This window comes from Myzus persicae, unplaced genomic scaffold (assembly GCF_001856785.1).
Source record: "Myzus persicae strain clone G006 unplaced genomic scaffold, MPER_G0061.0, whole genome shotgun sequence".
NCBI lineage: Eukaryota > Metazoa > Arthropoda > Insecta > Hemiptera > Aphididae > Myzus > Myzus persicae.
In genome coordinates this window covers 125663-148968 of record NW_019102844.1, presented here as the reverse complement: position 1 = coordinate 148968, position 23306 = coordinate 125663, and the positions used below count along the sequence as shown (strand labels likewise).

Here is a 23306-nt window from a genome sequence, read left to right as displayed (position 1 = left end):
ATTTTTGTTTTGACTATTTAGGGATCTTAGGTCTTCAAATTCTTATTTTAAGTTACACTTGAATTTTTAGTTTAATACAATTCAAAACTCTAAACAGTTCTAAAACCAATTGAATAATATTGCAATGTTGCTCTTAAAATCATTTTAAATGGTATTTGTTTCTTTGTGAATTTTAAGTCGCACGTGTATCGTTTGACCAAAAAAGTTTAACGTTCACGCTCGTTTGATATCAATTTTTATTGACTTTATGCAGCTTAAAAGGAGTCAAAATATTATGAAAATTATTTCATGTGTGGAAAATAATAAAATTAACATCCGACCAAAATGTCAAGTATTCGAGATCATTTTTTATAAAATAACACAAAATAAGATAATCGTTCAATGAGACTTCGTCAACAATTTAAGGGTGAAAATCCAATGTCGAAAAAATTTGAATTTCAAACACTCATAAAAAATTATTGTCCATTTATTTCATTTTAAAGTATGTACGGTCATTTGTTTTTTAGTTACCTACATCAAAAAAACGGCATCGACTTTTTTCGAAACCCGGTCTTGCTTAAGAATCCCGGTTTTTGAAAGTTTATTGAAGTTGAAAATTGCAGCATATTATTTCGATTACTCTCACGTGTACAGAGTAACAGACACAAAAAATAAAAATAAAATACATACATAATACCTACATATTATCATTGTAAAATCAATACGTTACAGAATCTGGATTGCTTAAAAAGTAAAAACCCAATTTTTTTTTAACATTAATCAGTAATCATAATAATAATAATGGTAATCATAAATGTTTTCAACCCTATAGTAATGAGCATTTACATTTTTGAAATGAGCATTAATTTATCATCGCAAACTAAAAAAAATTTGGCACTCCTGTGGTTGTCAAGTATTAATACCAATTATCCCGATAATATTGTGAAGAGCACATTCTATTATAAAACCTTGAAGTGTATTAATTCAAAAAAAAATTAAACTCTATTATTTTGGAACGACATTAAAAAATAGTATGCAAACACTGTAAATATTTTAGTTCGCATTATAGTTTACATGCTTTTTATATTTTTTATAACTCGGACGAAGACACCATAAAGGGCATACACTACATATCATGCACTATAATAAAAAAAAAAAGGGTCTCTAAAAATATAATATATCAATTTTATTTTATCACTAGCTCTCCGACCCCCGGTCCCCTATCTTAACTCGATTGGGTACTGATTTTGGATGCACAGTCGTTAGACCTCATCTATAAGCATGTATAGCGTCGAGTTAAAATCGATTAACGTTCAACTTAGTCACCTAGATATTATGCAAATCCACATGATGACACATTCAAAATTATTCTCTACCCAAAATTGGATCGCGATCTTATCGCTGACATAGACGATGGTTTCCTGGCTTAAAATGTATTTAGTCAACATACGAAAACACCTACGTGGATAGAACTGATTTTCATTTTAAATTTGTTTTGCATTTATTTTTGTTTTTTGGTCATGTCATGCTTTTTTTTTTTAACAATTCAGATAAGAATTACGAGTGAATTATTTGTCGTTATTATTAACCTATTTATATTTTTCACCAATCGAATAATTTAATAGTATCTACCTAAAACAACATTCCAAATCTTTTTTAGATTAACAGCACACAATATTATATTCTAATGATGTTTTGAATATATATTATTGACATTTTCAATTTAAAAAAAAAATCAATAATTAATTGTATTTTGAATGTATTTTGATTGTATGGCCGTTTTTTTAAGTCTTGTACATATTATAAACATTTTTATGGCATTTTTCCAGATTTTTATAACCATCAACATAATTAGGGCATTATAAGCATAGTATATGTTATAACTATAGTGAAGACGAAATTCGATTTATTGTGAATAGTCGTAATAACATAATATAATACAAAAGGTGATGTTCAATGTATTCTTCAGGAATGTTTGGGAAATTTTTGTTTAAACTCACAGTATATTCTTGATAAAACTTAAGTACCTATACTGACATTATGTCATTAAAAACTTTTTAGTAATATTTAATATGTTTAATCGTCGGTGTACACGACGAAAATAAATTATAATATCAGTTCATTGAGTGATGTCTATGGCGAACAACACCAAATAAAAATTATTAGCTTTACATATTTGCGCATTTTCCTCAAATGTTGATTGAAATATTGTGTTCGCCATATTCGGTATAATGTTATTCTTTGTTGCTAGCTAATATATACTTGTTTTTATTTTATGACCATCATCGGCTCCTAAAAACACTTTCAGAAAATTTGAAAAATTTCTAAGTCGAAGGTTTATTGCTAGAAATTAATCGTTGCAGTGACGAATAGCCAGAATTAATTTCGGAATAATAATCATCGAAATCCGCTTTAATTTATTATATTCAATCAAAATAATATTTTATATTACACATTAATCTATATATATATAATAATATATAGTATACTTGGATATCATAGTCGTATATTTATAAATATTATAAGTCTCAACTATTTTTTTTTTTTGCTACTTTTTTTTCGTTGGTTGACCACAATCACTTCGTTACGCGTAAGTTACATGCTCAGCTAGCTATTGAGAAAAACGCCGATTTACATTTTGCTCAACAGGTACTTCGACCTCTGCGATTATCGAGTCTTTGTCGTATGCCGAATGGCCCCCGGAAACGTCACCAACGAGCTCTGTTTTCGTGGTTTTTGAACTCGACGAGTTGCGATTCTGGTAACCAATGAATTGACTAATCGGTAACTTTCCGATATTCCAGTCGCCGTAGAGTTGAGGGTGTTCCTTGGCCGTGTTCGCCACGTCGTCTCGGACATGGTCGAAATGGTCGAACACGCTTTGACTCTTCCTCAATCCGTCGGGATTCTGTGGGAATATATTTAAAAAAAAAAAAATCTAATGCGAACTTGTTCGAATACGGCGGACGAAATCTATTAAATAATAATTATGTTACGTTTTCGGCATAATTCATCCAAGCGTATGAAAACAGTCCGGCCAGACACGGCTCTATGCTCGTGTCACAAAACGTTCCGTATGTGTCTTCGTCTGGTCCGCCGGCTGTGATCGCCAAAACTGTGGACAAAACGTAAACACGTTAATATTATAGTGGAAGGTTAAATGCGGGACCAAGTCTAAGACCGTATAAAGTTTAAATTTTGACGAAATCGGGTGTTTAGGAGCCAAAAAACGTGTTTTTATTAAACGACCTACTTATCGTTGAGGTTTCAAACCGAATGACAGTAGAAACTTTTGACATTTTCATCAAATTATCACTTATATCTAGCGAGGCTTGAAAATTAAATACCCATATAGTCGCTCACAGTGAGTTATTGGTTTATTACTGAAGTTCAAAAATCTACAAGAAATACCATCACATTTTTATGGGAACGATGAATTTGAAGTTTGACGATCTAGGGCGTGGAGATAAAATGTAAAATTTTTAATTAATCTTCAATGCAACCGGGTAAAAATAACGAAAATAACAGCGTACAACAATAGAATATATTATATACGCATTGGATGAAAAAAAAATACGGAATTCGTTAAAATAACAAAAGTAAGAAGGTATGTAAATTATTTTTTTACTATAAACATAAAACTGTATGTCAAATAAAGTATTTGTTTTTTGCTAAGTAATTGGATGGGTGACCACTTTCTCTGCCATATATTTTTTAGGTGCTTTTTTTTATAAATTTTTTTATGTTGGCTAGCAAAACATTTTATAAACGCGCAATACGAAATTACAGAACGGTTCATACATTATTCCACACGTTTAATTTCATAAAATATATTATTCGTAAGGAAATGTTATAAAAATGTTATAAAAAAAGGAAACTACCTTTTTTTATCGATTGTCACATTACGCACGGTTTTTTTACACTGCACAATGAAATATTTAAAATATTCGGATTAATTTTAAGCCATGAACATCAGTCAACGGTACGTTGTCATTTGCTCTTAAATAAATAACAACTATAACATAAATTTGTAATTGTATTTGTAATTTATATTTGCTATATTGTAGAATTGCACCTCTGCGGGCCAAAGGTTGGGCGCCACTGCTGTGGTATATAGATAATGGATGTACATATTATTATTATTATTTTGGCCTGGTCCCAAAATTATGTTATTCCGGGCTGCTTTCATTCTTAACACCGACCTCAGATTCATGTTATCGAGTTAGAACATTGTGGTAAACGATCAGAGAATTAGTTAATTAATCGTATCAAAAAATACTAAAAACAGTCAAGCTATATACATCTGTAAATCATCGTCGACTGTAGTCGATATAAAAACACACCGATACTCTTCAGGTACATGAATGGTGTATTGTGTCATCCTTAACAATATTATCCATCAATTAATAAAATAAAAAAACTTTTTTTTTTAAAGACAATATTATTAGCTATTAACAAAATGTCATCTCAATTTTTATTGGGTGCTCAGCAACCCAAATAGCACCCATCTATATGGCGTCTATAGAAGCAAAACATTATATAGCTGGAAACAATAATACAACTATAAATTCTTAACTCTGCCTCGTAATAATAAAATCATCATGGTCTGAAAGAACGAATAGATTATAAAAACTAAAATCAAACCTATTCAAATGCAATTATAAATATTAGTGTTTAGTATTAAGTTAAGGGTTATTTGCAATATTTTTAAATTTGTTATCAAGTTGAAAAGCCTAGTTTTTATCGATTTTAACACTAGCATACTTAACTTTTTACCAACTTAAAACTTTATAGTTAGTAGTATAAATTTCTATGTAGTGATTGGTTGAAGTTTTTCTTCAGTAAGAAAAACAAATCGCCATAAGACATTACCCGAAATATATTTTGACATGAAATCGAAAAATAATGAAATAAAATATAATTTAAATCTAAATAAACTATCTCCACTTATTGAATTGAAAAATCTAATTCCACCCTTTCGCGCTAGTTAAGAGACAATGTTTGTCAGTAGTTGTTAAATCGTCCGAAATCTAAAAACAACTGCAGGTTAATGTAAAAAGTTAAAATTAAATTGACTTTTTAGTTTAACTTTAAATTTTTGGTTCGTTCATGTCCAGCGTTGGACTACATTTATAGGTACACATTATAAACCAACATGAACAAAAGATAAATATTCATACAAAATCAACGCATTTATCATTTGGATATTCTAAAATTAAGAAAAACGACACTTAAACTAAAATACCGTAAGACATGCGATTGAACATTTCAACAACCAATGCTTCTCGTAAATTAAACTCTATTGGATCCTTAACAAAAACAAAAAACGAAATGTAGCTATATAATATTATGTACGTACCATTTATATTATGAGGAAGCGTAGAATTTTCGAACATGGCGCCAGAATGACTCGATTCTAAGTACATCAATAACTGCGTCAAAATGACGAAATATTATTATATCGCTTGCACAGTGACGAGTGTTGTGAATTTATGATTAAAAAAAAAATACGCTTATATTACATGTTTATAACCATTTCGGTTGTACATTTGCTTAAACGTTCTCACAAGTTCGTCTCCGTGCAACATCACATCTTCGCCAGAATTCGGGAATTCGATTTGTCCACCGTGGCCTCCAAGACCCGTGTGGAAAATTAAAATATTGTCTTTATTCGTGCTGGAAACATAATTCAAAATTATACATCAATCATACTAGCCGGCACGAAGTACGATTTTACTGCAGTTGAGTAGTCAGGGGGATGATGGGGCTACAGCCCCCCACCATAGGTTAGGTAACAGGTTAGGTAACCAACAGCCACCGTGTTCAATGTTCGTATTAACATACGTTATACATAGAATATATTATACTAAAAAATAATTATTTTACAAAAAGTGCAAGTGAAGAGATGTTGAATGGGGATTTTTTTTTAGTGAGAATTAAACCCCCCTCCCCCATCCATAAAAAAAAATGCTTGGCTACTGAACTACCGTGTATTATGTGATTTCAAATGTTTTTAAGTTTTTGGCGCAGGTAGTTGCATAAAATGCGTTTAAACGTACGACTGTCGTGTATACATAAAATATGTACAATGTGGCATGGTGTGGCACGGTGGTTGTATTCGGTCACGTTTCGTTTCTGAGTGCAAGCACCGGTCGGTTTCACCAGCTACCGGGTGGGTGACCATAACCGGGTTTTTAAAGACAAATCCTTACCACACAAACAGGTGTTGTGACCAACCGTACCCTCTCCCGCAGTAATAAACCTACTATAAACTTACAAACAGCTATAAACGGTCATTGCTGCCGTGCTTGAAATCGATAAAATAATGAATACAATTTTAAAATGTGAATATGTAATACCTGCTTTGATAGTTGTCAAATCATTACGTCATATTTGGATCATTAAGTATTTTAAAAATCTCGCGAATAATAAAAATTAAAAAATATACCATAAATATCTGTACCCATCTTATAAAAATATAAACAAACATATTATACGCCTGATGTTATTCGATTGAAATAATACTCTGTCTCCGCGGCTTATACATTTCGCAGTGACTAATAATCGTCTGCTTTTTAACGTGTTTTTTTTTTCTATTATTTTGTTTCAAAGTTTTCCCGACAATATATAGTCATCTGAACTTAATGTTTTAATATTTTGTTTTTTCGGCACGCTAACAATTATATAGACGATTAAAAATTATTTACAGCAATCGACAATGATCACAATAGAATAGATTATACGTAATAATAAAGCAGTAGAATAAACAATAAACGCGGTGCGCATAATAATGAACAAAAAAGGAAGTTAAATACATTTTTCAAACAAGACATAACTATGTCGAGTGAGTATATCGTGGGCGCGTTTACTTTCGAGGCCTGCGGAGGGTCACTTATTAGATGGAAATATTACGCACGTTTTAGTGGTTTGGAAAAAATTGTTGACAGATTTCTCGTGTAAGTTTTTGCTGTAAAAACTTCGAAGTCTGTGCGAAGGGCTTCGTTTCTGCCTAGACAATGCGCATCATTTGAAATCTTTCGTAATATGTTAGGCCGGAAGACGTGAATTTCATCTATTATATGAGTTGTGGTGCACCGGCCTCAAAAGGGGACAGCGTGACATATTTTTCCCTCGACCTTTTTCCCTCGCGGCACACTAATCTCAACCCATATTTAGCCAAAGCACACGTCTTGTCGCTGACATATATATGTGTGCATATTTTTTTTTATAGTAGGCTCTCGTCGTATATTAATTATTAATACCAAAGTAGTTGAATACCAGTTTATTACTAACAAACAATTTAAAACGGCGTGTTTCTTTGGGATAAAAAAAAATATTATTACAATTATAATTAAAAATATTTCAACCTATTACCGAAATTTTAGGTCAACGTTTAACCTAACGTCAACGATCGTGAAATTTTGGGGCACATCTACAGAGGCCTCACGGCACACCAATGTGCCGCCGATTGCACCCATTGCGGCACACCGTTTGGGAAACACTGATATATAGAGTACTATGTGCAGTAGACATTTGTCTGTAGCAAGGAGCGTTTCCGGCTGCAGGTGGTTCATCGATGTTTTTTAAACATTTAATTGAAATATTACAGTTGGCTTTTTTATGTCAGTTATTTTAAAAGCTCGGCGCATGTCGTGTTTTGGCAGGTAACTACGGGTATTGTGTGATTGTAACTCTTTGGAGTGAACCTATAAATTGTCATCATTGAGTGGGTCACAGTGATTGAACGCAATATTGTGTTGATTTTGAATACATCGAATGATAAATCATCAAGTACAAAAAACGATTCTGCGCTGAGGCGGCACGTAAAAGACTATCTATTTCAGAGGATATTTTATGATTTATTTATTTAATAATTATAAGAAATGTGTTTTTCTATTATTATACCCACCATCATAATATAATAGTACCTACAGTACGTATTTTAAATGCAAACTCATGTTTATGGCTAATACGTTTTTTTGAATTGCAACAAAATAACCAAAATCGTTTGATTAATAAAAATCTTCTTTTTTTTCTTCAATTTAAAGCCAATCGACAACGTAAGAAAGGAACTTTGTGTTAAAGTGTAATGGATAATTTTTTTTTAATTGTTCTGAATTCAAAATTCAAACGAATAATTTTTCAGTTGTTATAATGTTTCATGTAAATATGAATATAAATGAATTATATTTGTTAAAAATGATTTTACAATAATATAAAATAGATGTAACATTAGAATTCGGTCTAGTATTTATCACAATAAATTGGACCATTTTTACCAATTAAGGTCACTAAAATATTCGAATCACCTTATCTTCAAAGCCCATTATCGTGGACTTATTATCTTAAGACTACAGACTCAAAAACTCGAAAACATTTTTTTATTCTAATACGTCAATATTTTCAAAAAAATAATTCTATAAATAATTTCCTGTAAAAAAGGGGGGTTCTCATTTTAAAAACAGAAGTTGGTAACTCCACATGACACTCCTCAGTCCTCAAGTAGTACTAAAAATTCAAGAATTCGAAATAAATGGTCTTTGACCAAGTGTCCTTACAAATTTCAGATTTCGAATAACTGGATTAATTTGATAAAAAAAGGGGGTGAGTTACGGTTTGGTAAATTACCGTGTATACTCGTAAACTATAGACATTTTACTTTTTGACCCCCGCTGTGACCAGGTGAAGCTTGGGAAAATGACAACACACAATCGTTGTAAAATTAATAGCTCATGGTCGATATAGCTCTGCTCTGAATCCAAATGTGAATTTTCTTCGCTCGCGTTTTGGAAGTTGATGGGTTTCGGGTGGGTCAACTGAATGCGTTCGACAACTCTTGACAAGATTTATCGGGTTCGATTTAAATTTCAAACAGAATTAATGTTAATCACAAAACAATACCGTTAATTGTACAACTAATGTTATATTCTGAATGTCTGTAATTACATCGACTTCAGGGGATAGGATGGATACTTCTCAACTCACATCCCCGAAATCGATGGTTTAATTTTTTTCTTCGGTTCCAATAATATTAATGTAGTACGAAATATATTATTCTAATATGTTTCTAATTTTAATCTAATCACAACACCAAACTTACCTTAGTACCACTCTTTCACTTCCGATTCCTTTTACCTTCATCTTGTATCCTCGGAGAACGTTCAAAAATACATCTTTTCTGACATTCTAAAAATTAAAATTAAAACACTCATTACTCTTCAACAAATAAGAATACACGGGTACACTAAACTGATATGCGACAATAAAACTAGTTAAATATCTAACTATTCACTTGAATACAACTCAAGTGTACATTGTACGCCACTCTAGGATTGTCAATTAATCAATGTTAGAAATCGAAATGAAATTGTTTGATTGTAATTTCAGTTTATGCTTATCGATGTAAGTTTCTTTCTGAATACAAATTTAAAAAATTTATTGATTTTATAATTTATTGATTTTTATATTGTTTCAAAATATCAGATTCTATTTAAAATTTTCTGATTTTCAAACAGGATTCAAACATCAGTGTTACATTTCTACGGTTTCAGTTTGGTTTTCTACGTGCAGCCAACAGGCCATACCTAAAGTGGATCGTCGTTTGTTCGTCGATACGATGCGAAACCGTCCTAAATAATCGGTAATTACCTACTAATGAAGAACTACAATATTGTTAACCGTTGCAGGTTACTCTTGAATTTGAATTCGTATTTTTAGATTTTACCTCGATATGTACATAAACATTTTTAAAACGATTATTATTTTGAAACAAATCGTCGATTTTACAGATTTTATTTTTTAATTTCATCGTCTATTTTTAATATCATTGTAAAAATTTGATTTTCACAGAGAATTTTCATCGATATTTAAAATAGATTTTGAAATCAGTTCATATTATCCTTACTATAATTATAACTATGATAATTTAATGTGTTTGAATAAAACTTATTACATACGCTGTCTTCAAACAACATTTTTATGAAATAAGTAATAACGATCGATCGTTGTCATAAGCAAAGTAGGAAAACCATACTTACTTCTCCAGTGTAATCAATTGGTACACCTTCATAAACATTTATACCATTTGGCTCGTTTCTAATCACACCAGGTTCGGGATTTCTAAAAAAATATAGATTAAAATGTTTTTAATTTAATGCAATTCAAAAATACTGTATCTTATAATCGAATTAAAAACATTTGTATAATTTGTTCTACAACTAAAAAACTGCTGTAAAAGTACCCTGTGAAATAAACCGAGAAAAAGGCTTTACTGCTTCTAACGTTCAAATTAAGTATTTAACTTATTTTCGTTCAGCTTTTTCATTAAAATAATGATACCGAAGTTCTAAAAACTAAACCGAACAACATTTAACAACATTTTATTTAGCATTTACAAAAAAGTTCAATGCTTACTCACATTTATTACTCTATTAGAAGAACATGGGTTAAAAATTTATTATAACCGCTGTATACTCTAACCTATACATTGTGTAAATTCGTTTTGGTTGAATATTAATACTAATTAGAATTGAAAAGATGAGCGGATTTAATAGATTATTAAAAGTTTAAAGTGATATGATTCTAATAATATGCCGTAAAAAAAACCTTAAGGTGTTCTCTTAATAATCCTTGAACTTATAAAATATGTTTTTTTTATTTGATTAGTTTTATAACCTGCAACCAATTATAGCTACAATAAGAAACAAATGATTTATTGTAAATGAGCGTATATCTATATTTACATAATAATTATCATTCATTAATTGTACATAGTGCGTATAATGATACGCTTAAACTTGAAAACAATTATTCCTTTGAAATCTAAATTGTTTAAATTCAGTCACCCTCGAAATAATTAAAATATGCTACCATAAATATCACCTTGTAACTGGGCTGCAAAGTTACCCGAAAAACGCCGCATCACACTTGACAACATTTAAACTGAATGAAGTTTTGAAAATGTTACTATTTAGTTATTTTAACAGATATCAAGATCAGCTGTTTCTAAAAACATAACCTATTAAATTATAAACACCCACTCGACACAAATATCACAATAAAATACATGCATTTTCAAACACTGTCATTATTTTATTATGTGATGTCCATTTCATCAAAGCACTGATCGTATTGTTCAGTAAGAGATTAAAAACCTATAAAATCATTACTATTCACTAGTTGTGAACAAAATGTGATGATTAACATTAAAAAATTTGTTTATATACTGTAATGTACCTTCTAATTTTAGAGCGAATTTTTAGGTTTTTAAGTACCCACTGAATTTATTGACGTTATGCAGTTGAACGAGGGTGAAAATGTGTACGACTCATCCACTATTAGAACTCATAGAAAAAATTTACTTTGAATGTTTTAATATTATAATAAAAAAAAGGTTTTTTTTTTTTTTTTGCGAATGTATCGCCATCGAATATCAAAAAAAATATGTTAATTGACGAATCTCACCAACTAAAATACAAAACTAACTCTGTGTTATGGTGATTAATACGATTTAATTTAATTTAATTTAAAAAAATAAGTTATATTTATTGCACTCATTAGGTATTTTTGGTAAACTTCGGTCACATTTGAAAAAAGTGAAACATTTAAGCAATTTCAAATTTAATTACAAACTAGTTTGCATTTCATTTTTGCCATCATATCTCATGTTTAAATATTAAAAACACTCAGAGTACATTTTCTTCTAAAAATCCTATAGTGGATAAGTAGTCCACATTTTTCACTCCTGTTGCATTGTATAACATCAATAAATATGTAGGCGCGTAAGGATTTTTTAGGCCTGGAGATTTAAATAGAATAATGAGGTTTTTTCTATAGGCATTAAGGACATCAACATGCGTATCAGGACACCGGGAAATCTCCAGCCGTCCTCCGTCCTGCCAGCTCGCCTTTGGACGATAGACTAATAGTCTTCTTCTTTGTGGGTCCATACCTATCTTCTTTTGTGTTCGGACATTATTTTTGTTGCTTATATTTTTTTTTATTCGTACACAAAATGTATATTAACTTAGGGTGACTATAAACCCCAACTAAATTCTATATCAGCCGATATTTATTATAACCAGCTGTAAGTACTCGCAGTGCCTATAGTGAGGTGTTATATTATGGGTTGAAAACTCAAAACTTATAATAATGTACGATTAATCGATAAAAACAATAACAGTATAATAACTCACTCTGAATTGTATGCAATATCATCGTACATAAATGTAATGATACGTTCTTTCGGAATGCCATTTTCCCTCAGTATTTTGTAAGCATGACATACATTGGACTGAAAAATACAGGTGCATCATTTAAATGTGTTGAATTCGTGTTATAAATAATAGTTTTTATTTTATTTGAGCGAATAATTGTGTCTATTCAAAAAAAGATTACCTATGTTTAAATATTACACCGAAAGAATTAATGTGGACTAGAAATTGACGGTATTTTAAAAATGTTACTTTATTCGTTTATTGTTGAACATTTAAATAACAAATAAAATACCAATATCAACAAGATGCTTTTAGAAAATATCATCATCACTGTGGAACCAATATTGGAGGCTATTTTAGTAGAAGTATGATGGTAAGAATGAAAACACGAAAAAATTTTGTTTTCAAAAGTACTCGGAATATGCACGTACCTACCTATATATATATATAATATATATATATATATATGTTACAGTTAAAGTGTTGAATCAGTTCGTTTATGAAATAACTAGGTAATTTATAAAATAACTAAAACTTGTAGGTAATGTATATAATTTATACTTTAACTATAGTTATTTTATACATTCCCTGGTATCACTTCGTTAATGTGTCAAATTGTAAATAACAAAATATAATAAATATAGTTCTAACATTTTCATCAATTTAATATAACAAAATCAGATAAGATTGACCTAACCTTTTATTTTTTATTTATTCGATACCTACCTACACATTATAATTACAAGAGTATGTTGAAGTCTTGAAGAGTGTTATTACAACTATACTCTTGATCCCAGTTCACAGTTCACAGTATGTTCAGAAAATTTGTTAGCTGTAGAAGTTCCAAATAAAAGTATTACATTAAGATCTGCGGCAACTGCGCAGTCACTTTGAACTGGTCAGGGTTTTTTTAAGTGAACTTGTACCAAAACATGTGGCACGAAGCGATATGTTTGTAGAAAAAAAAAGTATTGTGCAACTCTAAACGCCATAATAGCCTTACACGAACAAATATAGATAAATAATAAAACTATAATTAATTCAGTAAAATAAAATATTTTAATATATAGGTACTTTAAATTTTAATGTATTTTATACTTTAACGGATATCAAACTGAAATTGTATATAATAATTAGATATTCTATGAAATAACTAGTTAAAGTACAATTTTCATGTATTGTTTCATAGGTACTTTAACTAACATTCGTAGGTAATTCATGAACTACCTAGTTATTTCATAAAATAACGGAATTCAACACTTTAACTGTAACATATATATATATAGGCTATTCGTAGGCACGGGTCATAACTAAGGTTTGTAAATTGTAGGAGTTGCATTTTATTCAATGTGTTATCGATTTATAGCAGACCAAACTAAAAATCCGAGCTATACGACTGTGAGTTTAAATCTCGAAAATCGAAAATGCCTATTATGCATATTTCCTCAGTTTAAAAAAAAAGCATATTTCTTGATTTTCACGTTTAATATTTTCTATAATATTGGAAATGTATAACTCGATATTATTTAATGTAGGTAGGCATCTATTGCTATTGTCGCAGTAAAATTTTAATTTAACCACAAAAGTATGATGCACATTATTATTTAATCTCTATGGCACTAATATAACGATGATAAGTTTATCTTTTCTAATAAGTTTTTCAGTTCAATAAAATGTTAAAATCAAGTACAGTTTTCCGCCATATCTTAGTATTATAAATTAATTTTTCATATTTTAAGTTTCTATAGTGCAAATTAATAACAATATAAATTCTTTTTGACGGAAATTTGAATTTTTGTGAACGTTTCTCAAATTTTTTTGCGTTTTCGACATTTATTCACATGCATATTTTACCATTTTCCTATAACTTCCAAACTACTTATTATAATATTATACTTATACAACGATAACACAAATAATTTTACACATGGAGCCACTTCAGACACGTCATTTTATCATTTTCCAGGACCTAAATTCTGGCGAAGTATCCGATTCACGAAAAACTGCAATTTAGAACTGTAGTTATTATACTTTTCGTACCCGACTCGAACGCAGGCAGTAAAGTATAAGGTGGAATAAGCCTAAAATATTTGTCCTATAATACTGTCTCGGCTTACGGTCGGCTCAAATATTAATTATCTGTTAAAATAATATATTCCGCCGACCGATATATTATTATTATTTGGGTACCTGCTGTCGGTCAAAATAATGTCGGCTTATACTTATAGCCCCTCGAATTAATACCACTTAATTACTTAATTATACTTATCCTCATAGTGTTTTTTCGCGACCTCTTAAAACTAAATCGGTTTAAGTTAAATAATTATACGCAATTATGGTGGCAACTAAAATATAAAATATAAATTGAAAATCGCATAGAATATTGCTGGTTAAATTTTAAAAACAACCTGTTCCAATACATTTTACATATCAAAATATTCCAGCTGAGTTCAATAGTGATAATTTTTAATGAAAATATTATACTTCGTATACATATATTTCAACAATAAATTATGCTGGAACGAACAAAATATATTTTTTGTAGGCAATATAGGTAGGTCCTAAACGATAGGTAGGTATGTACAGCAGTTCTCTTTCGAATTAAATCGTATAGCCCGAGAAATTAACAAAAATAACTAGATAATACCTAACTTACCTACCTATCTGGGAATTAAAAAGCTTAATTTATTAACTAAATGTTTATTATTATATTACTTTGGTGCGATTCGACCAACAAGACGCATCAGGCCACTGCACCATATATTATCAAATAATAAATAATAGGACCCAGATTTCAATGCTAAGTGCGCTTTGAGCATTTTCGGGTGTTCTGGGGCAATGCATTCCAATAGTTCATAATTCGATTCATATAACAACAGATACTTAAAAAAAATGATTTAAAAAACTCATTTATTTCGTATTTTTTCAAATGCAAAATATTACATCGAGAAATATTTTTACTATAGTATTTGCTTTTACACTTTTTAGACCTTTTTTATCCGTACCAAAATATACATATGAATTACATCGTTCGATAAAATGTTGGAAATTCCGAAAGTTAAACCATCGGTTTTCTATCGGTAGCGTAAACGAGGACCTATAAAAAAAATGTGGGTCATTTTGTAAGGAAATGGTTATCGCGTTGAATAAACATTTTTTCGAGCAGCTTTGGTTATTTACTTTGGTTTTTTTTTTAATTCTCAAGGAATTATAATCCTGGCTCTCAATTAAGGTATTCAAACGGAGATGATAAAACGGTTTTTAATTCACAAGCAAGACAGTATTTGGGAAGAACGTCGTCCATGAACGCACTCTCTCACGTTCACGTTCATATTTAGTGAACGGTAGGTACTCGAACGTCACTCGTTTTTTTTTTCAAATTGAACGCGAACGACATTTATATTTTAACGAACTTGAAAGATTTTTAAGACGCTCAATTTATTTGACATTTAAAAAATACGTGTTTAAGACATAATGATAAATTATATCATATAATTATATTTTCTCATTACAAAAAAATTTAAAAAATTCAAATTAACGACCTGATGAACGTGCTAATTTTTTTAGTGAATGTTTCAAACACCGAGCCACAGTACACTCGAGAACCAATGCCATTCAACGGTTGCAAATTAATGGTGCACATCGTTAGATATGTCATTATGTCAATCGTCATTCGTAGACATTTGGTACGATGTAAATAAGTATTCGATAAAATTGAGTTCAAATCAAATTCGTTCATCGTTGTTATATTAAGCAATTATTTTATTGTTGGTAATCTTCGCTTGTATACTTTTGTTGTTTGCGCACCTGTCAATATTTTTATTTAATTTGCATTGTTATTAATTTATTATTATTATAATTCAGTAATAGGTTCGCATTGTGCGGCCATATTATATTTCGTCAAGTCACGAAGATGATGAAACGATTTTGAAGCCGGTTAATTGTTTATTATAATAAAAGAATTGTGTAAAAAAAAATAATAATAATACTAAAAAACGTTAAGTTCGTCGTTTGTGAATGACATATCTTTGAACCGGCACGGAGTCAACCACACGGTGGTAATCATTTGTTATGGATTATACGTGTGTTGAGGAAAGGTTCTGGAAACTTTTCACGGAAATATTCGACACCAGAAATGTTTAGTAAACTCCTTGGAGTCGTAAGACCTCTTATTGCTAAACAAAAAGATACAAATCGCCGAGGGAACGATTGGCGATAACATATAATACATTTTTACCCGAAACTGCGGGTTCATTCAAACTATATATGATATAGTTAATACATTTATCTTGGTATTTGTGTACAACTCAGTGTGAAATCTCTCCAAAGCATTCCATCAGTTTGTCTTTGCTCGGTTTGAATAATTTGTGAACACTTGAGATTCCAACAAACAATCGGGCGGTCCTTATACAATGTTTTGTATTAATTAAAAAAAAATTGCTCATCATTCCATTCCAAATCGTTTAAAATTCAATAAAAAAAAAAAAAAAATGAAAACTAATTTCAATCAAAACACTGTACTACGACGCTTCCACTTTTATCTCGAGTACTTCCTCTGTGCAAAATCAATACGGAATCGGCACAGTATTCGGGGTAAACTGCAACAGTCGTTCGGGTAAATACCAGTATTGGTCACGCATCATTAATACCATGTATACCATTGCCCAAATAATATTTCCTTTCATGTATACCACCCTAGAGATCGTCTGCGAACGCAAACGAAAACGTTTGAAGATGTTCTCTTGGCACTCTCTTGGGTACGTTTACACTGAAAACAGAGCCCGCGAATATTTGGACCAGAAATCTGCGCATTCGTCCACGTTCGTTAAATTCTGCAGTGGGGACGCCCCTCGGAGATTATAAATCAATGGCAATCAGTTTTAATCAAACTTGCCGGTCCCGATTTACATATTTTACAAAAATTACACACAGAAAAATGTTCGTCTATATCGGACACTCCACACTGGTTAATGGGTCATTGTATATTTTCAAGGGCATGTTTCCTCAGTGCTCAGCCCATTTACCCGACTGTATCGATTATTATACACTATTTCCTCGACTTACTTATCCCACAGAAAATAATTAAACATTTGAAAATATTTTTTACACCTTTGAATTCGTTATTTATGAAACAATGTTTTTGAAAAAATAAATAATTTTACATTTTATTGATGGTTATCATGTTTATTATCTTTATGAGTGACAACGTACGTTTCAAGTACACAAATAAAGGCATACCAAATAATGAATAATATTTATCAGTACATAGCCAAATTTTATTTTTCTATTATAATGCATAATTTGTAAGTATTTCAACTATTGGACCTAATTGGCCTTATTAATTCATTCGGTTAATTTGGACTCATATGTACTCTGGTCCCAAAGTGAGATCGATAAACGGCGAGTACTGCTACAAAGTGGTCGATTGCGGAGATACATAGCCATCGCATTTATATCCTACAGATTTTTATGGAGGTACTTACTTCATTTAGCTTGCAAAGTATTTTATTATATTGTCAGTTAAGTAAAAAGGTAAAGAAACGCTAGAAATGAAAAAAGTTAAGCCGTCGATTCTCCGTCAATTGCGTATAATTTAATTACATGTCAGTAAAAAAAAAATGTAGGTAAGTCATTTTTTGAGGGCTACCTTTTGAGATGAAAATTCATAACTCCAGGCATTTTTGGTTGTTTTTTATAGAATATTTTGACAGTTTCCGTAGCATTTAAATCCAGGCCCCAATTATAATATTTTAATCTTATACCTGATGTCGGTACCGCAACCACCTGTGTGAGCCAGCAACTAGAACAGCCCATATATTTTGAGACGAATGACCCGGATCGTTTTCGCTTATACGAGCGCTGAATGCTATTGCAATAAAAAACGCAGTTAAAATCCACGAAATTAAAAACATGGTTCGGTCGTAAAAACGTATAAAAATAATTTATTATTTTGAAAGTAAATCGATCTAATGACGTTTTATTACCTATTGAACAATCGAATGTCAAAAAACTCGTTTTATATGAAATTTTTTTCAAGAGGTTTATTGTATTATCTACTTTTGTTTACTCTAATTTTAATATATTATATAATATGAGGTGGCCTAAGTGATATTTTAATTAAAATATTATGACAAGATGAATATTATGTAGTTTTTTATATTATATTTTTTAATCAAATAGAATATATTTCGATTAATGGTCTTACTATGTACAATGATAATTTCACTACAGTCGAGGACATCATATTATGAGAATACGAGTACAACACTAAGTGTACGTACTTACAGATATTAATAGAACCGAAATCTTAACTAATCTACATGACATGTGGTAATGTCAAAAGATTTTTAGTAAAAAATGTAATACAATTCATAATTTTCAGTATTAAAAATAAAAAATGAAAAATTGCAAACCGTACTCGTGGCATAACATAAAGATGTTTAAATATTGATTGGAATAAAAGCTGTTTCTGCAGGTACACCTTAGTATGCGTATACATATTATACATCGTTGTACTTAGAACATAAGTTATTCGTCTGTCAAAGGAAAACTCATAGACAAACACTAAGGCTCAATTAGGGGTACGTTGGAGATGGTGAGACCCTTAAAATCAAACGAGTTAATCCCCACCCCCCATCCATTTTATTTAATATTTCAGTAATTTTACTAAATCAAATGTTACAAATATTTGATAATAGATTATTTTTAGCCCCTCAAAATATGGGTTTGATGGCGATCTGTGATATTGTGGTAACTGGTAAAAGATTATTGGCCGTCGATAGTCGGTTATGTATTTTTTTTTAAGTTATCCGTTTTCTCCGATTGTGGTATTTTTTTGATTTACTCTCTCGTGAAGCTGCATCATTGGGGTGGCAACGTCAAAGTTTTATTTTTATCAATAAAATACGAATTATTATAATACAAATGATGCGAATAACAAACCGAGTTCACGTAGCCAAGTTTGAATATTATAGTATTTTCAACGGTTTAATAAATTATTGATAATCATTTCGTGCAATCGACAATATTGTTGCGTCTCAAGAGGAGCACATGGACAAAATGTATTTTTGAGATATTTCAAAGAATTTTAAGCTATAATGACCACTTGTACCTACGCATTTATATTTACATTGCACTTGCACAGCCCAAATATTTAATAATCTGTCGAGCTAAGATAATTTTTTAAGTATGTCTTAAAATTACACTAACAGTTTGAGTAAAAAAAAAAACTACTCACAATCGTAAAACGGGTCACCTTGAGTAGCGATTATAAACGGATAAAGGTGGTTTAAAATAGATGTGGTTATATTATTTTGTTTTTTGATCGATCGCAATTGTTTTGGATTTAAAATTAAAATGTATAAATGCTTATTTGTGTTTTATTGATATAATTTATTTCATAACGAAATCACGAATCAATGTACCTTCCTAGCTTTGTGTACCTGGTACACTAAAAAATCGTAAAATTGTATAAGAATATGAAACGAAATTGAATATTATGAAGATTACACAAGTAGGTAGGTAACAATAAAATGACAATAATAATAGTAACAACTTGAAACGGACATTTTTTTTTTTTTTGAAGTAGATATTATTTCATTTTTAAATGAAATATTATTATTATTATTTTCGTCTGTAAAAAAATACTTTTGTAGTTTTATGTTCCGGTGACATCCGTTCACTTGGAATCTGAAACTAAAGGAGCCTCAAGCTACAATATATTATTTTCGTAATTGTATTATGTTATATTATTTACCTAACGATATCTTGTTAGTCGTTATAGTTTGTCAGTAATTTGAGTTATTGACTTACACATTTATAAGTTAGAACTAATAAATCATTTTGAAAGTGCATATCGACTATAGTCTATACTCTATATACAGTATACACTATATTCTATACATTGTCTAGAAATGATGCAGCTATCCAATTTTTATAGGCACACATAAACATTTTTTTTTGCATATTTTCATTAAACTTTCAGTGGCGCCCAGACGGGTCGCAGCAAGTACTACAACTGCATGCCGTGCTCTCGTTGGGGGCGTGTGTAAGTTACTATGGTGTCACAGAAAAGCTCGTACATTCTTAGTACAAACAATAGTCCATACTAATTAATTTTCGTTAACTGCAGTGGTTAATAAGTGAGCACAATCGAGTATTTGTGGAGTGCAGCAAGAATACTTTTTTAAAATATAAAAAAAATGGACGGGTAACTTTTTTTAACTGCAAAACACTGTGAGCCACTGGTCACTATGGTATACTCAATGATATCATGTACTATACCAGCACGGGTAGAACACGATAGAAAGGTAGAACGGTAGAACTGGGTAGAACGGTCCTCATCGGCCGTACCTTTTTTAATAGCACGATTGAGAACGTTCTTACCTGCTAACTTTTATGCAACGTTGCCACATCAATTAAAAATAAAAACAATAAAAATACAATATAAAATATATATATAAGATATCAATCACTATGTTTTGTTTACAAAACCAAAAATTTTGGTTTAAATTTTCAATCCTTAGCTATTAAAGTTAAACATTTAATAAATTGTTAACAAAAAAATCATATTTAAATTTTAAATTTGATTAAAACACACACACATATCATGGTACCTATATATATATGTATGGTATATAGGTATTTATAACGGCAATAGTTTGAGCGTAAGAGCCTAGCTATGATAATTTATTATTAACCATCGACGGTGAGCCAAATGTCTCTTGTTAATCGCATGAATTGTCGTAAATTGTATAAAAAATGCATTTTTTTTTAAAAAAATACAAAAAAAAATCAGTTTACACATTTTATACTTACAAAACAACGTTTCAAAACACCAAAAAAAGATGCCTTTGCATCAAAATCCCAGCCCAAAAAACTATTACTAAAAGTTAAGATAAATGGCAACGTCGCTGGAAATATCGTTCTCAATAGTTTGATTTTAAGGTACAAAATATTGTGTAATGATATGCTCACACATCATTGTAACAATTATTTAAGATATAACAAATAAATAAATAACGGCCAGACTGTCACACGTAGAAATCGGAAATCTCTAGACCCCAATAAATTATTGTCACAGACAAAATTGTCTAATTATATTATACGATCAGGGATTAAGAAATCGACACGTACCTATGTTTGCAACTGTAGAGCGTAGGACGTGTGGCTTTCTTACATGCCGCCGGAGAAAAGGTATGGTAAAAAAGGTCCTTGTCACAGAAGAGAAATCGGATGTACAAAACAACCTTTTGATGAAGCCGCCTATCACTCTCTGGCCGGCACAACCGGATCGTCCCTTCGGCAGTGCATGAGCACCTTCCTCGAGTGAAACAGCCTCTCACGAGTGCAGGCGCACCACCAAACAGATTAACAACCTCTCTATACCGAATTCTACGAGCGACAACTGGACTCCTTTTGACGAGCAATAATCAGTGTGTTTCTTTATTTTTTCGAGTATATTAAATAATTAATTTTGTGTCACCTAAAACTCCCACTGCCAACCTAGTGACAACTGCGAGTCAGGTAAGACATATTAAAATATAAAATATAGTATTGTTGCCTGCCTTATATTAAATTATATGTGCATGCATTTACATTTACATCATAGAAGTGTATTTGATCAAATTCTCGAGAACACGACCTCGAGAACCCTCCGACGATCAGGAGGAAGGTATTAACGTAAATTTAGATCATCTTGAATATTAGTGTCGGCAGGCGTCGTACTAACATTTACGATTGATTTCTATAATTTATTTTATTTTTTAAATTATTTTATTCTTTTAATTTTTGCGTTATTACAATAATTGTTTCTTTGATCTGCCGACATCGTTCTCAATCGTGTTGCTAAAAAGGTGATACGTTCTCAACCGTACAACACCGATCAGCGTATTCTATTTCATTTATACTGTGTACATATACAGGTCGATTCGCCAAGCATGCTCATCCCACTTTTTTCCATTTTTAAATGAATGAATTTAAATTCAGATTTGTGAAATTTTTAAAGATATAGGTATCTACTCAGTGACAATTTTTTGTACAACTCGAGGTTCTGTTTTCAAAACTGAACTTCCCCCCATTCTCCCTCCACCCTTTTTACTAAAAATCTTTTAGCGAGTGATATTTTTTGAAAATGTTGATATTATACCTAGTATTAGTCGGGTAACCGAAAAACCGTAAATTATCGTATCTAACTTTCTAATTATTTCTAACGTCGTTTCAGGATATCTTATACCTTCAATGTTTATATTTTAAATTCATAATGTGAACCAATATTACAAGAATGAAAGTCACTGATTGGTGGGGTACAAAATCACATACTTACAGCATTTTCTTCGTTGCAAAAAGACAAATTAGGTGAGTAACTTGTTGTTACACTTGAAATAATTAACTCAAGTACGGTTAAGTTAAGTGAACACAATATGGATAAGTTAGAAGTTAATATTTTACGAAAAACTAATATAAATTCGCTGAATTTAAAGTTAATTTGGAAAAAAATATCGGTTTTACCTACTCGGTTTAAAAAAAGTAAATCAATTACTTGTTATTAGTTTGCGGATCATGGAATAAGAGTGTACGGCGCCTACTTATATGGTACTTAAACATAATATTATTTTGTCAAGACACATAGCCAGGGGCGGAGTGGCCCACCGGGATACCGGGAAAAATCCCGGTGGCCTGGAAGCCAAATGGCCCGTTTACCTAAAGTATAGATAATAATAATGTAGAGTAATGAAAAAATTTATTTATCTATATATATACGAAGACGAAATCAAATTTAATTATAAGTATACCGTATCTAATATACGCACGTATATACCCACTTCAGTTCAGTTCACACTATCTATTTTTATAACTTTCGCTGTAGCCTTCTATGTCTTCGACACGGAGTATTATGTCTATATTATATTATATCTGTGGTCTACGACAATATCTTATCGGTTTATCGCCTCGCTATACTATCGAATCAAATGTACATTACTATATTTTTTCGTTATTTTGTCATTAGATAAAATACGTTGCGAGTGGTAACTACATTTATATTTCATACGTATTAAAAAGTTTTGTTTTTAAATATTATATTCATTTCAACCTAAAATATTTCTCATCAAA

The 23306-nt window shown here is 30.7% G+C and overlaps 1 protein-coding gene across 1 annotated transcript; it reads right to left on the bottom strand.

The window, feature by feature from the left end:
• Window positions 1–2501: 2501 nt before the first annotated feature.
• LOC111033231 (legumain-like) lies at window positions 2502–18188 on the bottom strand. The gene is made up of 8 exons (XM_022313881.1): window positions 17957–18188; window positions 12174–12271; window positions 10017–10098; window positions 9080–9165; window positions 5502–5655; window positions 5339–5411; window positions 2976–3094; window positions 2502–2887 (listed from the first exon to the last, which is right to left on the bottom strand). The coding sequence occupies exons 1-8, from the start codon at window positions 18104–18106 to the stop codon at window positions 2591–2593; spliced, it is 1059 nt and encodes a 352-aa protein (XP_022169573.1). The 5' UTR covers window positions 18107–18188; the 3' UTR covers window positions 2502–2590.
• Between the last annotated feature and the right edge of the window lie 5118 nt (window positions 18189–23306).

What these genes read in the sequence shown, in the direction of transcription:
- LOC111033231 (XM_022313881.1), bottom strand. Translation starts at nt 18,106, where the DNA reads ATGTTTTTAATTTCGTGGATTTTAACTGCGTTTTTTATTGCAATAGCA. An exon ending in ACCGAAATGGTTATAAACAT is followed by an intron (nt 5,412 to 5,501) that starts GTAATATAAGCG and finishes ATTTTGACGCAG; the next exon opens with TTATTGATGTACTTAGAATC. An exon ending in GGATGAATTATGCCGAAAAC is followed by an intron (nt 2,888 to 2,975) that starts GTAACATAATTA and finishes ATATTCCCACAG; the next exon opens with AATCCCGACGGATTGAGGAA.